At 38.2% G+C, this 20273-nt stretch overlaps 2 protein-coding genes across 8 annotated transcripts in view; one reads left to right on the top strand and one right to left on the bottom strand.

The window, feature by feature from the left end:
* Positions 1-4291: 4291 nt before the first annotated feature.
* LOC108141795 (sodium/potassium/calcium exchanger Nckx30C) overlaps positions 4292-20273 on the bottom strand; it is a 34083-nt gene continuing 18101 nt past the window's right edge. For 3 of the 7 annotated variants that reach the window (XM_017265350.2, XM_017265346.2, XM_017265347.2), the window contains exons 4-9: positions 15848-16076; positions 11509-11702; positions 8920-8994; positions 7068-7322; positions 6248-6384; positions 4292-6168 (exon numbers count right to left, since the gene is read on the bottom strand). In XM_017265350.2, the coding sequence (XP_017120839.1) occupies positions 5928-6168; positions 6248-6384; positions 7068-7322; positions 8920-8994; positions 11509-11702; positions 15848-16076 (1131 nt within the window). In that variant the 3' untranslated portion in view covers positions 4292-5927. The remainder of the gene's footprint in view (positions 6169-6247; positions 6385-7067; positions 7323-8919; positions 8995-11508; positions 11703-15847; positions 16077-20273) is intronic. The other 4 variants (XM_017265353.2, XM_017265351.2, XM_017265348.2 and 1 more) reach the window with 3 other exon arrangements.
* On the top strand, positions 16125-19790 carry LOC108141796. Its single transcript, XM_017265354.2, has one exon. The coding sequence runs from the start codon at positions 18838-18840 to the stop codon at positions 19465-19467; it is 630 nt and encodes a 209-aa protein (XP_017120843.1). The 5' UTR covers positions 16125-18837; the 3' UTR covers positions 19468-19790.

Consider the following 20273-nt stretch of genomic DNA (forward strand, 5'->3'; position numbering starts at 1 on the left):
ACCACATGAAATGAAAAAACACTCACCCCATTGCCATTGGATAACTCATTTTATTGAATCTGTTTTATTGTTTTTTTTTTATAGATATTGTATTGAGAAAATAACATACAGTCTAAGTTTGTTGTATTATATAATATTCGTTATATATTAGTTAGTTTGAACATTAACTTCGTTTTTGTTTTCGTTTTCGTTTTCGCAACATGCTTACTGCAGTCGCATTTCGTTTTGTTTTCGTGGTTGATAACAAAAGTTCATTAAACGGCCCTTTTTCGTTTGCTGCGGCTCTGCTACAACTCTTCCATTTGACGGTTTTTAACCCGCCGTTAACATTCGTGTCCTTGTGTCGTGTTCGAGTGTCTGCTTGAGTAATTCTCTTTTTTTCTGAGCTTTCAAAGCCTTGTTAACGGTTCGATGTAAATGTATATGTATCTGCATCTACATCTGCATCTGAGTGTGGTTTGTTGTATATTTCACCTAAATAACTAGTTAACATTTCGGTTTATTCGCTATAGCTTCGTTTTGATTTACATAAGTGTGGTTTCCACCCCGATCTATCTGCTCGTTTTTCCGGCTTACGGCTTACGATCCTTAAAATGCTTTATATAACTTCATATACTTTTGTTTTATATATATCTTGAGTGCCAGCCATATATGTTTGCATGTATCGTTAGAAATTGACTATATATTTGATTTGCTTTTACTCCTTGCTCGGTTTTGATGATCCTCTGTTAACAGATGCGATTGCCGGGTAATTTGGTTCGGTACAAGTTGGGGATCGAATGACTGGGTGTGTTTTGTATAAAATCTAAATGTCGTTAACTAGACGTACTTGTATAAAGTAAATAACTCGCTGTATTCCACCGTTTGTATTCATCATTCGAGCTCTCTGGTTCGCATTCGCATCAACGATGAAGTGAGATCAGCAGGGGGGTTCGGGATCTTGGGGGAGGTACTAGGATGACTAAGTAAAGGCTCTATATTTAGACTGGATCAACTGAATATCTGAACCGACTTGTGTTCTTTTTTCCGCTCTCTTTTCATGGTTTATCGTATTATTCGTATAAATCATTTGTACAATCTTATGTGCTAGAAGCGTATCAGTTGTTAAAATTAATGTCTGTTATTATAATACTCTCAATGCTCGCTATTAAAATTACACACCCGTCTGCATTAATTGCATGCCCCTATCGATCGGTCCGCTTGTGTTTGTTTCAAAAAAATACACACTTGTAAGGTAAAATTCAAAAGTACAACGATCGAAACTCAACAACGCAAAATATTTTTTTTGGTGGGTAATGATAACTGTATTACACACGACGGCTATATGTTCACGCGCTATATATGCTGATCGCTGGCATTACAAATAATAAACGCATCCGGTTTATATACTTATAAATTTGAAAACGCTATAAAATCTTTAAATTAGTCTACCAATATGTTAACTATTACTTTTTACTGGATTCATATATCATTATCATTATCATATTAGCTTCTTCGTCAATCGTTAATCGTTAATCGGTAATCGTTTGGTTTCCTCACATTCAACGAAAATTCAAAATCAAATCAAAGCCGCTGGCAACTGACTGACAATTTATTGTTTGCTTGGTTTCTCTGTCTAAACAACGGACGCAACTTGAAACGGTCTCTAAATATTGTATAATCGAATATAAGTATTGCATACATTGCATTTCACGTGTTCTAATTGTATTCGTAGTCGTATTAAGTATTAAAAAAGTAATCCACTGCGGATCGCACAGACACGCTATTTTGGTACATACATATACTGGCTTATAAAAGTTAATAAATATTCTTGTGTTCCATATACGGTTTAGGTCTAGTTCGTAGATTATTTAAAGCTGAAATTAATGATTATGTGCTCGTTCGTTATGTGGTATATCTGTATCTGTATCGGTATCTGTATTTCTTGATCAAAACGATTGTTATTGGTGATTGACTCGAGAGCGTGATTAGTACGGCCAGATCTCTAGAAATGCTTCCGAATGGTCTGTGCTTGTGTTTGCTAATTTTATTTAAAAACATCGAACATCTAATCATGCCAATTACGTTTAAAACATACGAATCAATTGGGTATACTTACGGTTGATTTTTCTGCAAACTCAAAATTTGGTCGAGGACACAAAATTAGCAAACACAAAATTTGTTTTCTTTTTGGTTTTTTTTTGTTTTTTTTTTGTAAGTTTACTTTTTTCACTTTAATTTCAAACAATGATTTTTATTTTCATAGTTAAATATTTCATAAAGTATATATAGCATTACTATATCTTTCGATTCGATTTGGTTTGTTCTGTTTCGTTATTGTTATTATTATTTTTTCCTTTCTTACGCTTCGTTTATGTTTTATGAACGCTTTTGCTAATGTTTCAACAATTTTTTTGTGTTTTTGTTATACTTTTACTTTTTACGCAATTATTCAACTTGTTAAAAATCTATAACCATAACAATTTCATATATATATATCTGTATATATATATTTCTTGTATATAATTCCTCTTATTTACGTTGCTTTAAAGCGAGACTTCTATGCCACTCGACAATTTTCTGTGGTGTGTGTGCGTCGTGGGTGAATGATTTTGGATGGATGGGAAGGTTCAGGATTAGGGATTCCGTTTATTGAATTTTCTATAATTTTTGATTAACCCTGGGCGCATTTATTTGGAACAATCGCTTCGATCACAATTACTTCATTAAAAATGTGTCAATTCTATTGGTTTGTCTATCGGGGCTAAATGATTTTTGTACCTTTTTAGATAGAAAAGTGGGCGCGATATGTGTGTGTGATAGCTTAGATGTGAGTGGGTGTGTGAGTAAGGAAAATCTTCAGTACAAGTAATTGCTGGGTGTGCTTTTCCATTTTCTTGTGTTAGGTTCTAATAAGATGTAGTTAAGTGTGAGTGATTCGTTCTCAAGTATTTTATTTTTATATAATAAATATGACTTGGTTTTAAAGTTAATTTGGAAGATATTTTTTTTAGCTTTTTCTATTCGATTTAGTTTTTGGTATCCTTTGTTGTCTTTAGTTTAACATATAGCATGTATAAAAGATTAAGTTAATTTGTTGTTTGTTCTTGGAAGTTGTCTCTGTTAAAGCCTGGCGACCGAGGCAATCTACTTGTGAAAAGTGAGCTTGCTAGTTGGGATATATACGATACAAGGGCGTACATATCATTATATAGAAGGACTAAAGTCGACCATTTTTGGAGTTAAGAGCTACAATGAGAAACGCTTGGAGTGGCTGAGACTAAAAATTATGGAGGAAGAAAAAAGTTAAATTTACTCTTAGTATTGAGACCTAAACATATAGAAAAGTAGTAGAGTTTGTATTCCAATAAATGACATTGCAAATTTATAAGGAACAACAAGTGGAACTGGAAACTTATAGAAACTTAGGAACTTGAATAATTATGATATAACTGTAGAGGCAATAAGATGCGCCTAATTAAGTAGTGAAAGTCAATTGGGGATTACAAGGATTGATATTAGTAAGCGAATACAATCTTTAAGAAAAATTTAAAGTATATATTTTGAGGCTTCTCAGCCAACTCTCCGCTGGATTGGTACAAGGACTACTCTTGGGCTGATGAAGGGATGTGGTGTCTTCTGTGAGGAGCTGGTGAGCCTCCTTCGAGTTTTATACATTGTCTCCAACTCGTTCCCTAACAATCCTCGCACTACTCATGTTCTGTTGTTGTGACCTCTGACCTGTCCATATCCTACATGCGTGTATTATGTTATTATTTATTTATATATATTCATATCGGTGTGCAATCGAATGCACTGCACCCATGGGGTGTAAGAGCAGCCACTTAGTTACGTTAATTCTGAATTTGCGTCTGCACATCGCATTGTTCAGTAGATACAGTATATAATTCTGCGAATGTGAATGCGTTTATAATTATTTCCGATGCGTTACAACTGCTGACAGTTTCGGGTCTCGATTTTCGCATTTTCGAATTTTTTTGTAGTGAGATTCGCAATGTCGTACGTATAGGAGTATGCATATAGTGCGATGCCACTGCTGTCTCCTCTAATTCACTTGTAATAAAAATTATTGCTTTTTGTTCTGAGTGTACGAGTGTGTTTGTATTTTTATCTAAATCTGTATCTGTATCTGTGTGTTGTTCTGTCGCTTCCTCAACTTGACTGCGAGCCATATGCAAACGTCGGATATCCGTTAGATACATTGCCTACTTAAGTATAGTTGCATATATATATAGTAAGTTATCTTCTGGTATATATAAAATATATATATGTATATATATATGTATGTTTATATTTAGGTGTATATATGTATGCGTTTTATGTTAAATTATTTGGGTTTCTTTTCCATTTGCATTTGCATTTGCATTTCTTCGGTTTTTGCGGCCACTTGGTATTACGAGTTTAGGGTTTTAGTTTAGAAAAATGTTACGTACTTTCTAAATAAAGAGAGCAAGTTGATTTGGTTTCATATTTCGTTAAATATCGTCTTATATGTCGTTTATATATAAATACGTTAATATGCTCATATATATGTACTTGGGGGACTTCATTAAGCAAAAAGTATATGAAATTAGTTTTTTTTTTTTGGATTTTTGTAGGCTTAGTTTTTGTTTTTGGATTTGAAATAGTCTATAATAAATATGGCTTCAATTTAAAGTTAAATTTAAACTCTGCTCCTGCTAAACACGCCAACATGAATCAGAATAGGAATTAGGACTAGAAACGGGATCAGAACTAGAATCATAATCATAACTAGAATTAGAATTAGCATCGGACTGGAATCGATAAACATAATGCTCTGGTCTGCATGCACGGCAAATGCTTTAGCAAAATGTTTAAAGTATGCCCTACATTCGCTTCGCTTCGCTTCGATTCGATTTTGTTTTGAAGTATTCGAGTATAATTGTAGCTTACTTTGAGAGTTTTTCGATTTGTTCGCTTGCTTGTTCAATAAGTACGCAAATTATCACTTAATCAATACAGGTCAATATATAGTATGCCATGTAAGTGTGCGTGTGAGTGGGTATATAAGTATTATGTATATAAGTCGTAAACTAGATAGAGTTTAGATAGGCTCTGGATAAAGCTTTTAGGAGAAATCTTAGTACAGCACGCAAATGAAAGGCTTCTGCCCGATCGATATCGATCGATCGATCGATCGAACCGAAGAAGCTCAACACAAAACTTTAGCACTGATCGTGGCTTGGTTGGATGCTGCTTTCCTTTATCGTATCGTATCGTATCGTATCGTACCGTATATAGATAGGGTGCCTTGTGCCGAGATAATCATATATATTTTGTAGATACATACTTTTGCTGGTTTCTTATGCTTGTAGTTAAAACCCAAACGTTAGGTAGATAGTTATTAAGTGGTTGGGAAGCCATTGTCGTGTTTCCTTCTTTCTAGTTTGTTAGTATTTCGTAGATAGATACGATAGATTTAAAGAGTTAGGGGTAGGAGTTTAGGGTGAAGGGTGTAGGGGGGGCTGCTTGCGTTAAAAAGCTGCGCTAAACACTTTAAAGTAAATGTCTTTTGAAAAAGAAACGCTGGCACTAACTAACTCGCATTTGTTAACGTTAAGTTTTCGATTTCGTTATTTCACTATCGCTTTCGCTCTTGTGTGTGTGTGTGTGTGTGTGTGAGTGGTGGTGTGTATCTGTGAGTGAATGTGTGGCGGTGTTTGTCTGCATCTGTGTCTGTTTAACAATTCGATTATTTAGCTTTAGTCCATTGTTAATTAATTTGTTAATCATTAATTAATTTGCTTGTATATAATTTAGCTAATTGGGTGTGTGAGAGAGACAGGGTCCTTGTCTCGTCCTCGGCGGCATCTGGATATCCTTGATAGCTCCTCGGTTAGCTCGGGTAGCTCGGATAGCTCGGCTAACTCGGTAACTGTTGCCACCTTTTGTCTTTGCCCTTGCCCTTAAAAGGGGCAAGTGATCAGATCGTATTCGAACATCAGCGACACGGCGACAAAGACAAAATACAACAGAAACATGGTGAAGCCCAACCCCTTGTTCATGCGCCAGCGGAAGCAGGCGATCGACATCACCACGAACACCAGCATCATAAACAGGATGGTTATGGAGCAGACCATGCCCACCGAGTTCACCTCCACGGGTGCCCCGTAGATGATTCCGTACAGCAGCCACGGAATCGGCAGGCTATCGGAGTGTTCAAATCCGGTTAGTTACGTTTGCATTGCAATTGACAAAGGGCCAACTTGGTGGTGGCCATACTCACCCCACGGTCACGTCGAATATGTTGCTGCCCACGGAACTGGACACGGCCATGTCGCCGAATCCCTTGCGTGCCACAATCACCGAGGTAATCAAGTCCGGAATGGAAGTGCCTGCCGCCAGGAAGGTCAGACCCATGACCTATCGGGGATGGAAGAGCAGGGTAAAAGGGTTAATTAGTTGAAGCTCATCCAAACTGGAAAATCAGCCATTTGAAAGTGGCACAGGAATAACTTAGTGTTTAATACTAGTTAAAAAGGTGTGTAAAAGTGTGCAACAATATATTTTAAATATTAATGTCTTTGGATTTATTGCTATTACTTTTAGACACCTTTTAAAAAGGGATTTCTGTGGCACCCCTTCACTATTTATTATTTCCTTAGAGAAATATTTTCGTAAAAAGCCTTGATTTATATTTACAACAAAGAATTAAATTTATGTTTTTTGTAACCCCTATGATACAAATTTTGGAAAGTTAAATATTTACATTGAAGCCTACAATGCATTTAATTTACTTGTTTTATTTAGGTGTACACACAGGGGGCCTCAAGTAAAACATGATAGGAATTTTTTTTATCAAATTTTAAATTTTTAAATAAAAATTATTGTATGCCGTAAAATTTGTCTCACACAAAAAAGTGTTTTTGATTATTCTAATCGTTACTCTGTACTCTATTTAATGGATAAAAGCTAAAGTTTAAAGCTTGCTCTTCAAAAACAGTTAGTTCATTATTAAAGAAGATTATTTTTCAAATTCAAAGCGGCCTCGGGCTGGGGACTAAGTAAAATTGACATTTGCACGTTATTTGCTTTTGTGAGTGTACCTCGGGCGGAATGCGCGCTGTGTCGCCGGCCACGTTGGCCCACCAGACCATCAGGTAGGAGAAGGCCGCTATCCACACGATGGAGCCGATGAAGGTGACCGGAAAGAAGCGCTTACCGCGAGGCGTCCGCGTGTCGGGCAGTGTGAGCCACATGGGCACCAGGAGCGGGGCCACCAGGACGTAGGTGAGCCGCTTTCGAGCCGTATCCGGCCAGGCCATGCTCAGCGGTTCCGGCTCATCCTCGATTTCTGGCGCCTTTTGGTCAAGGCAAAGGAAGAGATTGGCGATTAGCGACTTGGACCGAACTGGACTAAAGTCTGTTAGTATTGGCCGTAGTATATGGGTATATATATATATATATTTATAATATTGAATATGTAATACGGAATACGGAATTTGTTGTATAAAATATATAGTAAAAATGTGGGTGTGGGTGTGGCTGAGTGGAGCGGAGTACGCTCGCCAGTGATTGAAGGTGGTAGTGGTAGTGGCGGTGGTAGTGGTTGATTGATTTCGAGGTCGGGATCTTAGGTGGAATGCTTTCTGAGCCATGTTTACAGATGAGCATGAGTCGGTTTACGGGTTAGCTTTTGTCATAGTACAATTTTTGCTTTGCTTTCGGGGCTTGCAATTGGTTACGAACGATGTTGTTTGGTTTGGATTGGTTTTAAGTTTAGTTTGGAGACTCGCAGACAGGCGTTTAGAGCTTGCTTGGCGGGATCTGAGTGGGTTCGGTGTCGATCAAGATACTTAGTGTGTGTACTTCGAGTTCAAAGGGGTGCACTTACTTTCTAGCAGCACTACAATTACGATACGATACTGAGTTCGGTGCTCAGAGAGCTGGTTAGACATAAAACGTGCAGAGTTCTATCAGCATCGCAAGTACAGTGGTACTACAGTGGTGCATTGGTACAGTGGGCATGCTCAAGTTAGTCTTGCAAGTGCAACAACACACAGACACAGTCTACAAGGTCGATCAATGGTGAACGAAAGTAGAAAGTAAAACAGGTTAAAAAGGAGTGTCTAAGTCTAGATTTCATATCACTAAGGTTTAGCGCTACTCAAAGTGTAATATTCATGTGTGTGTCACACTGAAGCAACAATGTGTGTTTTTTTGGGTTAGTTTGTGGCGATTCTCAGAGGCTTTGCAAGTGCAACAACTAAGTGGGAATTTATATGCGGTCTACACTCCACGCTCCTGGCTAGCAACTCAATTTCCCCAACTATTTTTATTATGTTTCTTTTTTTATCGAGCAAGAGGGGAAACATAAGAATTAGTCACTTGCGGTTTTTGAACATGTCGTTCTGGGCAACTAACTATAGTTAATCATCATACAACTTGGGGTGATTTAATTTACGATATCTGATATTCTGTTGAATTTTGATCCCAGCCAATCGCTATGCTTATATAGTACAGACGGATCAGTCACATTACTATTAAAAATAAAAAATAATAATTTTTGTATAAATATTGTACAAGCCACAAATCAAAGTCTTCAGATATAATACTGTAAACAATAAATCCATTAAACTATTTGTATTTCTTTTCAATTTATATATAAGTAGATTCAAATTAAACTATTTGTATTTCTTTTCAATTTATATATAAGTAGATTCAAATTTCTAACGTGGCCACTGCCAAGGAGCTTTCGTGTACGACTCGCGTGCATTTGTCTGATATTTTCTTTGTTATTGAATAGAAACGAAAAAAAAAAACATTTTCGCCGTTTACAATATATTAGTTGCAAGAAATTATAAAGATTTGAATGCAATATATAGAAGAGCGAAGATAGATAGATATAGAGAGAAAGATAGATAAGAGAGATCAATAAAAATTGTTCATGAAACTAACTTTGATGCTAAATTTGCGTGTCTGAATTTTGACCCTCTGCTCAATCCAGCTAGGACGTCGACCACTCAACGATGGCTTTAGGTTGATTTTGATTCAAGATACGTTATAAATTTATATGACAAGTATTTTGGGAGAAGAGTACATATTTATAAGTATATATAGTGATTTTTAAACATAAAGTTTCAGATCTCAAGGCCAAGTCCTCAGAATCAGATATCAGATCAGTTATGGAAATAAAACTTTGATTAAAACTTAGGTTGTTAGAAAAGTAGAAGACTTTTGGGGGGTAGACAGAAAGACAGTTTGGAAAGAAGGCTGTTCGAAATGTTTAGAAGAAGTGTGGGTAGTCGGGGGTTATATAACAAACACATACGGATCGGGAAAGAATGGAAACACAAACACAATTTGCTGGTTGTGGGTAACACTGTATTTATTGTTTTTTTTGAAAGGATTTTCTTTTGTTTTCTTTTAGACAGAAGCCCAACTCGGAAAATTCGGTTTAGTGCGGCCTACGAGGCCAGCCATGTTGTTTCTTATTGTGAGTCGAATTCAAATGAGGTCGCAGTAATTGAGGCGAGTCAGCACCTCAGAATTTTGTTTGTTTGCTTTGTGATCTTTGCATAAATCAAAACAAAAAATGTAATTAATAACCAACTAGGAAGCGGGATACACTGCGGCAAGCCGAAGTTTGAACACTCTTGCAGATGAAGGTATTTTTAAATGAACAGATTAAAGTGATTAATCATTAAACATTGTCAAGCATGGGTAGTGTATGTAAGACAAGGAAATAAATGCCGCTGCATCGTTTACAACCAGCTGTACGGACAGACTTTAATACGATATTTTCGAACGGATGACTGAACTGCGAGACTCTCTGCAAGAGGTAGGGTATGCTGTGCCCGCAATGAGCATCCGGAATGCAATGCTACTAAGGCTGCTGCTTTTGCCGGTATTGCTGATATTGCTGATGGGGGGCCAAAGCCAAGTGCTTGCGCCTATGCATAAGAATGTTCGCGTAAACGAATTGCCAGCGATTACGATACGCGATGTACGATGTACGATATATGAGCACACACGCTGTGTGTGGGTGGGTGTGGTAAAAACTGAACTGATCGGTGGTTTTGGGCGCAGCTACTTTGCATTGGAATGACTGCATCGCGCATTAGTAAAATATGAATAGAAATTATAATATGCAAAGCGCTATAATAACTTTGATTCTCCTCGGTTTTTGTTTAGATGTTTTTTGTGGATGGTTTAACGCTAGGTACGAGTAACAAAATCAGGTAAAGACACAAAGCAAATGAGTTCCAAATGGGTCATACGGTATACGAGTATGCAAAAATTTCACTATTCCGAATTAGCTCTTCTTAATCTGGGGCAAGACAAAACACACACAGAGTTATAGATAGATAGATAGTTCGATAGAGTTGGATGGAAAGTGGGTAAATGGGGGCATGAAGATACTCCGAAAGTAAGGGAGATAAACATACACAATCAAAATGAAAGAAAGTTGAGAGGTACACAGGAGGAGAGTTGAGGCGTGTGTGGTGTGTGTGTTTGTGTTTGTGAGAGAGAGAGTTGTGTGTGTGTATGTGTGTGTGGTGGGGATGGGTGGGCGGTTGGTGGGTTGAACAGTCGTATGGAAAAGAATTGAGACACAAATCGTTGTTTAGTTTTAAGTCAAAGAAGTAAATCAAAATCCATAATAAGTCACACATAAACGTTGCATAAACACACAGACAGATCTTTATGGAATATGTTTTTCTTTTCGCTGGGCGCTTGGGTATTTCACATATCTGAACCGGCAAAAACAGTGGGAAACGAACAGAGAAACACATTAAAAAGAATGAGGGAAAAGGATACATCAAAACATATATATTTATTTGGGTAATAAAAACACACCATGGTTCAGTTTAGAATCAGTTCAAACGTTGCATCAATCAGTTAACCAATCAGTTGCTCAATTAATCAATCGATTAGCAATGTAAAAGAAACATGCCAACAGCTAGAATTGGAAAATAGTGTGTATATTTTGGTAGGTCGCTTGAACTGGTCGCTAAACACTGTCTGGTTTATATGGGATACATCAAATTGTGAATAATACGATATACAATACACGATATTAAACGAATGACCGGTATACGATATAAGATATCCTAATATCCTCATTCATAAATCTATGTTAATATTTAATTCTGTTGTTATTGAATTTAACGGTATTAATTAAAGATATGCATTTACGATATTCATTTACGATATTAGAAAGAAGTCTTTCAAATTAAGAACTGAGGTACCGGTAGTTTAAAGTAGCTTAATAATATTATTTAGTCGCAATAGGGTATTTTTTCGATTTACGATATTCAGATGACCGATTTAACCTGACCTACAAATTGTTGTTTGTATGAAGAATGCAGCGCATTTTGTGTGACACATTCAATCAGTTTGTAACAAAAGACAAGAACTGAAAATTCAAATCAAATCATGGATATTTGAAACAAAAAGTCATGCCTAAGGAAAATTATGAGCATTATATCATTAGCATTGTACGGATACAAATGGGGCAAAAGGGAAGTGGTCAGAAGGACTTACCGAGTCGAGGGTGGTGTCGATGTTCCCATTGGGACGATCGGCGAGCGTGGTCTCCTTGAGGTTGATCTTGACGTGGTTGGCCGCCGAGGTGGTGGCACCACCGCGCTGTGGTTTGGTGGCATCTAGTAAAACCTTCAGCGAGGCAATGGCGTGGAGCTGCGTCGCCTTCTCGTCCACTTTGCCTGGAACATCATCTTTGTCATTGTAATTGTGTGTGGTTTGGTTTTTATTTTGCGAGTGTTTCGATAAATAATGCAGTGTTTTTGTTTATTGTTTGTTTGTTGGTACACAAAACACGAGTGTGGTGGTAGTTGTGGTGTTGGTGTAAGGCGTTGTAGTATTTTGTAGTTGTGTGTGCGGTTACGGTATTCGGTATTCGGTTTACGGTATTCGATTTCGATTTTCGGTTTTTTGTTGGCACACAACGAATTGAGTTTTGAACGCAAAATCCAAGTGTTTATTTTTATTTGATATTTTTTTGGTTTGGTATTTTTTTTTTTTTTTGCGAAAAATCAAAAGAAAAAAAGAAGAAAAAGAAAGAATAAAATTGCATCGATTAAAATCAGAAATAAACGAATTAACCCAGTTACGAGTTTCATTTTCAGATTTAGTTTCTTTCTTAGAGCTTTTAATTTACAATCAAATTTACTCATTAACGGGATTGGATTGGATCGTTCATATACGCAAATATATGTCTATATGTATATTGAAAATATTTTATACAAAATGTTGATGTCAGTTGCGAGACAGCATTTGGAGGTTGCTTGAGTAAGTTAACAGAATAGCTAGGGGGTACAATCTAGTCTATAGAGCAGAGTACAGGGTATGACAGTTTAGAGCGGAGGAGAGCGGGGAGAGCAGAAACCGGACAGCGGAGAGCGGAGAGCAGAAGGGGAGCGGGGTTCGTAAGCTGACTAGGACTACAACTAGGACTATAAGTAACTAGGTCTAGTCTAGAGATCACTACAGATATTTACCGTGTCAGAGTCTCATGGGTTTTTGGTCTAACTTTTGTCTCTGAATCGTTCCGATTCAAACTATTGAGTGTGAACTTGTGTTTTGCACTAGGAGCTGATTAGATATTCGAGATTTCGATCTGGTTTTCAATGATGTTTGGGGATCGGACGGGGTTTTCTGACGGGTTATAATTCAATTCATTTCAATTCGATTTGGTTCGATTCGGTGGTACTCTGTTGTCAATGCGGTGTGAAGTTATCTTATGAATTTACATTTTCGCAGGGAATCATCTGACTAGATGGCTACATTAGGAAGACCCCTTCTAGCGTTGCTCTAGGTATATACATATACATATGTGTGTATATATGTACACGATTCCGGTTGACTTACATCTAAGCTTAGCTTACGTCTCTATAAATCACATGTGTGTGTCGCGGTGGGAGGGTGGAAAGGGATTCTTAACGATATCGATTGGGCTTTCTTTGGTTTTAATACAGACCTAGAGAAGAACATGCTCATACAGAGAACTGAGCAAAAGCACGACTAGTTCGGGATGGGTTTTGCGATCTTGGCCGCTCTTGGGGACTGGCACTCATTGTGCCGGAGTGGCAGGGCAATTACCCAGATCGATTGAGATCAATGCCATCGGAGGTCTGAAAACGATTTCCGCCCGTCTCTGCCGGATTTCCACTCAGCGCAGGCCCAAAAACACAATTCCCATACACCGAGCATAACGAGTTGAAAGAAATACACACACATATATAATATGTTAACAACATATGACGAACATTCCAGTGACAAAAAGCGATCCGACCTATGCAAAAACAACCTGAAACAAGCTCGACTAGTCGCACATGCAGTCGAAGCTCGTTAATAGTTTAAATAGTTTTCTATCTACTCGGGTGTGGTGTGAGGAGTGTAGATGGGTGTATAGTATAGTATGAGTCTGAATCTGAGTCTGAGTCTGAGTCTGAGCCCCTAAGTCTAAGTCGAAGCCGATTTCGAACAGCATTGCTGCGAGCCAATTGTACTAGTTGCTAACTAATTACAATTTCAATTTCAATTACAATTACAATTACAATTACGATAATGATTACATTTAACACATACAACATCAAAAACGCATAGTTAATATATGTACAATATAAATTGTTTTGTTTTTGTCACGCGTCAAACTCAACTCAATCCAGCGTTCAATGGCATAGGTACTCGAACTATGGCATATATTAAGTTCTGCAGTTTATATTGCATTCTATTTAGCTTGTACGTGTGCCATTGAACTGCGCGCACAAACTCTAGGAATTTATGATAAGTTCTCTAGGCTAGATATATAACGCATATGTATATATATATATATAGATATATTGGTATAAATGTAACTCCAAACTGACATTGAACAACATAAAATATTTTCGTTATTTTGGTTTCTTTTTCTTATTTGTTTTTCTGCTTTTCTTTTGGTTTTATTGTTTTATTTTTTTGTTTTTTTTGTTTTCTTTGTTTGCAACAAAATGAAAAACAAAGCCGAAAATAAATGAATAAGTAGCGTATTTGTGAAGCATTAGCAACTTAAGGCGAAGGAATAAACACTTGCGACCTAACCTAATAAGCTCTGATTGAGATTCGCTTTAGCTTAGACACATCTGAATCATCTAATCAATGTTAAATGTTAAATTAAAATTAGAATTAAAATACCTGCATTTAGTTAACAATGATAGGAATATGTAATTGGAAATGTTCTACGTTTTTTAATTGGAATCTTAAAATTAAATTGCTAAAAAGGGATTTTTTTTAAATAGTTATTTTCTTAGTTTCGACCTGACTGTGGAGTCTATTAATTTATATGTAATCGGTCTAGCGTTCATTTTTAGTCCAACTATTCCAGTCTATGGATTCAAGCCCCAGCAATACTTCACAAGTCTCTAATTGAATAGTTGAGGTAGGCCCACTTGGAGATACACGAATTCTAACACTTCGCACCTGCGAACCTTGGCGAGCACGCCCCTGAGCTGCCTCATTTCGATTCGTTTAGTTCTCTGTGGGCCATTGCCGTGGCAACGACACCGTGGCACCTTCCCTACATATTCATGGGTAGACACACCGAGTCCATACCAAAATCAATGGCGGAAAGTGGGGCCATTCTGATTGGAAACCTTGCAGAACTACAGAATCTATGCGGTAGGGTTGTTATAATATCGTGATGACCTTTTCCATCCTGTCCCACCCCAAAATCAAAGGGTTAGTGCTGTCAATCGCCTTGGCTGAGTAATTCTTTTTCGGCGTTCCTAACTTTTCTGGGATATTTATCTAGTCGACGCTTCGTCTGGGCCTGGCGTGCTAATTAGGTAAGTGGCTCCAAGGTCGCCATTAAAAAAGTGAACCAAAGCCAACGAAAGCTAAAACCGAATTGAAAGAACAACAAAGCAAACAGAACCGAACTGAACTGAAAGGGAACAACGCAACGCAACGCAAATGAGAAATGGAAGTAGCAGTGGAAATCGTAGCATAGACATAGATATAGATATAGATATAGATGTAGATATAGATACAGATACAGATACAGTAATTGGGTAGAGCGGCAGAAAGTGAAAGGATGAGCGAAAGTAAATTCTGGCTCGGTAAGTCAAACATCCAATTAGAAGAAATTCAGAGTTTACACAGAGTTTTAGAGAAACCGAAAGAAACGAAACTGAACAGAACAATTTTACATTATAGAACAGATATAGATAACAGGTACAGGTACAGGTAGTATATATAGTATAGTATAAAGAGTAGAGTTGGATGTTATTGCATTTGTATTTATCTTATTTTGGATGTAAGCGTGGCGGACGGGGTATTTGCACTGAGGTCAAATTATCAAATCAAGAGTTTAGTTCTTCGGTTGATGTACTCCAATGTCATAGGAACTTGATTGTATATTTCCTAGAATCGCTATCTTTAGTTGTTTTGTATTTTACATTGAATATACTTATTTAAAGGCTTTGCTTTATGACATACATAAATGAACTAATTACTCATACGCCTCGTATTCCAGCTTGCACTTTTTGCGATAATAAGTTGCATCTTTACTTTAATTTAGCTTTAAATTTAAATGAGTCATTTTCTATTTATGAAAATATCAAAGAAGGTTGCAATATAGGTCGTTTATAAATAAACAACTTTTTATATAAGACTTCAGAAATAGATTCCTGATTTGCACAATTTTATTTCTCAGTGCAGGATAGGGTTTTTGGGGATTTGGTGGTAAGGAAGTTAATGGTAAGCGGGGTTCGGGAAACTTCATTATGGGACTTTTAATAGCATTTTTTTTTTTGCTTTTTTGCATTTTTGGCATTTTGGCTTGACTTGTGCAAAACACACTGTGGCAACTCAACGAACTTACCATCGTGTAGTGGATCTATCGTGTGTATCATTAGCTGTAACAGGCCGTGGCGGAACTTGGCACCGGTCTGAGTACTACCCGAGGTGCCGCCCCCGCCGCTGCTATTACCTGTGGCGCCCGCGTGGCCCGATCCGTGCGGACCGGAGCGGGTTTCGCTGGCCGCCCGCGAAGTTACGGAGCCGCCCGGCTGGGTGGCCATCGATGTTTCCGAGGAGTTGGCCGCATTACCCTGCAGTGAAGGAACGGAGAGAACGGTGGGTGGCGTGGGTTTGCGGTTACGGTATCGGGTTAACGGTAACGGTTACGGTTACGGTTACGTTTTCGGTTTCGGATCGGATTACGGGTTTCGATTGGGTTTTTTTTTTTGGTTTTTGGTTTTTGGTTTTTCGGTTGAGTTTTTCGAGTTGTGGTATTTTTTTCAGAGTTTCAGAGAGCGGTGTAATGTTAGTTAGTTTTAAGTTTTGTTTTTTTTTTTTGTTTTTGTTATGGTAAGCATATTTCGAGAAAAAGGTGAAAAGAAGAAGAAGAAACGTTTATTATTGCAATTTGTATAAATTTACAGTTGAGTGTAGCTTTTGGTTTTTCTTTTGTCGCATGTTTCTGTAGCTGTTGTTGTACTTGTTCTTGTGGCTGGTGTTGATTTTGGTGTTGTTGTATTGTAGTTGTAGTTGTAGTTGTTTGTGTGACTTAAGAACTAATCGAATCGGTAAGTGCAAGTTAGTTGGGAGCCAATATCTGAACAGAACTCAGGAAACATCAAACGATAACGGAACCAATAAGAAACTCAAGGAATGTCGAAAAGGAAAAAATAAAGAAGAAAAGAATTACGACAACATCCAACAAATACGTTACGATATACGGACCACTTGCGATCAAACTGTGCAGCTGATCTATGGAATATAGTACAGTCAGAGGTTTACGTTTCAGAGAGATCGAAAGATTCGATTGGCTTCTTGACATTCCGTCAAAAGTGGATGTTGAAAGATACAAAATATTGAGTTTCTGAAGGTTTTTGTGCAACAAAATAAACATATCGATCGGTGCGGTTGTTAACACTTTCATTATTTACAGAAGGAAAGTAGGTGCTAAGGATCGATCTTGGAAGTATCTTGAAGAGACCGCCAAATCTTGGGGTCTTTACGGAGGTGAAAAAACATGAGTCGTATATTACAAAATCAAAATGATAAGTTCGAAGATGAGGAAACAAAATACGTATAGATGAACACTTTTCGTTTTTGGTCGTTGGAAATTTTTTCTGTTTGTCTGTTGCAACAGTTTGGTTGGTTTTTATACATACAAGCTTTATATGACTTTCTTTTTGGTTTTCTTATTTTTTTTTGTTTTTCAGTTGCTTTGTTAAAACAAAATGTACACATATTGTTGTATTTTTTTTTTATATCTGTATTGATATTTGTCAAAGCGCAGTGGGAAGTTTTGTTGTATTTCATTTTGCCTTCACTATAATCAAAAAGAAACAGATAAAACACAAAAACATTTGGAAAAACTTTGTCGGAGAACTGAAACCGAAAAATACTTTCAATCGATGCGAATTACTTGTTGGCATATTAGCGGAGGAAGCGCAGGCAGGTGATGGGTCGGATTCGGATTCGGATTCGGAATCGGTGGGGATTAACTAATGCAACTAATGCAAGCACTATTACAGTATAGCTACAAAAATCTAAAACGTGTGTATACTGTATGTGAAGGAGGGAAGTGACTAATGGGTACTCTAATGAATGAATGGAAACGATATGATAATTGGCCTGCTTATACTATATAGTGGTGTAAATGAGTTCGATCGGAGAGCGAGTCTTTCGTAACTCCCATTCATAAGTCGAGCTGAACTGAAGCTTAAACTGGATTCGAAATTGAAGCAGGTGTAGGGCAAGTCAAGTTCAGACCTCTCGCTCTTGGCGACTTAACAAGTGGCTCGTGCCCAGGTGAACTACCCCACTGCGGTTGATTATAATGCTAATTAATGCCCAGTCATGTTGCTGATCGGCCCAACCAGCCTCTAGCTAATGGCCTGGGTTTTCTGATCCAATCACACTCATTCACGGTTCGAAGTAACTCACTCATCCACTGACGCAAAGACCGAAGACACCTGTGAAATATGATGTCGCAGCAAGGGAAAATCTTAAAATTTCAAAACACTACTGAACAGGGAGAAAGAACTCTCTCTCTTACAGATTATTCACCTTGAACCTGTTTCAAAGTGCGGACTGTCAGATCGGTCTGACTGATTAATTAGCCACAATTATTGGCAGACTATCTATATTAGCTGCAGTCGTGTATGAAATCACGCCGAAAGTATTTTTTAATATCGAAAAATCATCACCGTTCGGAGACAAAGACGAGGGACAATTTACCTCACCAAAGCGCTTAAATCACATAATGAATTATTTAAGTTCAGCATGAATCATACTCCGTAATTTAAAAAAAAAAAACTCAATTTTCAACACTGAAGCTCGAAATTTCGCCCGTCGACCTGAGTGGCTTACCAAACGATCTACGAGATGCAAATCCGTAAGGTAAATAAACGCTCAACTTGTCACTCAACCTGTTTTGCACATTGTAATGTAATTCGAAAACTATCTACAGTCTAAACAGTCGATATACAATCGAAATCGAAATCCAAATCTGAGGAAGTGGCAGACTGGCAGTTCCAAGAAATCTCGCAAATATTCCTGGGATCCACTTGTTGTGACGTATGGCTCGCTTGTTTACGCTCCAAAAGTGGCTTTTGTAAACAGTGAATGATAAAGCGATATCCGACTGATAACCGGCTTGAAGCCACCGATGCACTCAGTTCGCGGGCCGAGAGCCTGAGTCTGAGCTTGGCTTCGGAGCCCAGTAGTTGGCGATCGGTGCTGTAATCCGACGGCTTACAGTTTATATATAGCGCGGTGAGGCGCGCGAGCGTCATTTAGTCACGAACCTTTAACCAAAACGGACCGAAGCGCGAACCGCGAAGCGCACACCTAGCCACAATGTTTCAGAAAAGGATTATCGAGTTGATCACGGTGCTGGTGTACTGGGTGATCATCACGCCGACCACCTACAAGTATTGCACCGAAAATGGAGTGGTGCGGATGAGTTTTGATACCTTGGTGGGCACCGTTGGCGACCACTGCACTTTGGCCCTCTGCCTGATGATTGGATACGTCGTCTTCTACCGCATCATCATATTCATCTACATGAAGCTAAAGGTCTGCGACATACGGATGTGGGACGAGCTGCAGCGAGCCAAGGAGGATCCGGAGGCGCATTTGGACAAGAAGTCCTACTACCAGCCCGTGTCCACCGAGAACATCGATGTGGTGGACTCTGGCAAGAAGAAGGGCAAGCCAGCGACTCCGAAGATGATCAGGACCATCAGCAATCCGCTGCTCATCGAAAGCGATCTGGCACGCATTCACATAAAACACGAGACGCGGCCGCTGGAAAGTGCCACCCTACCCAGGCTGCAGCAGGCACAGGTCCACCCTAGCCCCAGTCCCAGCCTGAGATGTGCACCACCCGTGCCGCAAATGCAGAAGAGCGCCACTCTGCCGAATCAGCACAGCAAGGGCGTGATTATGTCTCCCAAGGTTCTGATGCCCAGACCTCAACAGGTGTAGACATAAGTGATAAGTGAGTGCTAAGGAGTCGGCTCATATTAACGAACTTCTGAGCTCAACTTAAAAGGATCAAGTCCGCATCAAGTATTAGCTACTGCCCAAAGATCGATAATCGAAAAAACACGAAATTAGTCAATTATCACATTCCAGTGTACTCGTTCGTGCGAGCTAAATTAATTCTTTAGTTAGTGAATATATATATTTATTGCTAGTCATAAGGCAGCTATTGTTATCAGTGTAACTACTTATCGCAACGCCTATGCGTAATATGCGTGAATTTATGAAAAAGAAATAAATTAAATGCATCTTTTGTAAAAATAAAATATATTTCGTTCTTTGGGGGATGCGGGAATCATTTTGGAATTTTTTTTTTTAGTTTGCCCGAATGATAATGCTCCATCTGACTAATCGGACAGCATCGGTTACATGGAGAAATGAGAAAAGTCGAAAGCCTGAGTCTGAGTTTGGTTTCGAAACATAGCAGTTTGATTGTGCCTGGAGCAGAAAATCGCAAATGTTTCAAAAAAGAATTGTTGAGCTGATAACTTTGCTCGTGTACATCTTTATAATCACTCCGATGACCTACAAATACTGCAAAAGAAAGACAATAGTCAGAAAAATCGACACCGATGACTTGTTAGGAACTCTATATGAAAACTTCGCTTTTATTCTCTGTTCGATGATTGGATACGTGATCTATTACCGCATAATAATGTTCATTTACATGAAGCTGAAGGTCGGCGACATTAAAAAGTGGAAGAAAGTTAAAGAAGCCAGAAAGGATCCAGAAGCGTATTTTGCGAAAA

This window comes from Drosophila elegans, unplaced genomic scaffold (genome assembly GCF_018152505.1).
Source record: "Drosophila elegans isolate 14027-0461.03 unplaced genomic scaffold, ASM1815250v1 contig_814, whole genome shotgun sequence".
NCBI classification, from domain to species: Eukaryota; Metazoa; Arthropoda; class Insecta; order Diptera; family Drosophilidae; genus Drosophila; species Drosophila elegans.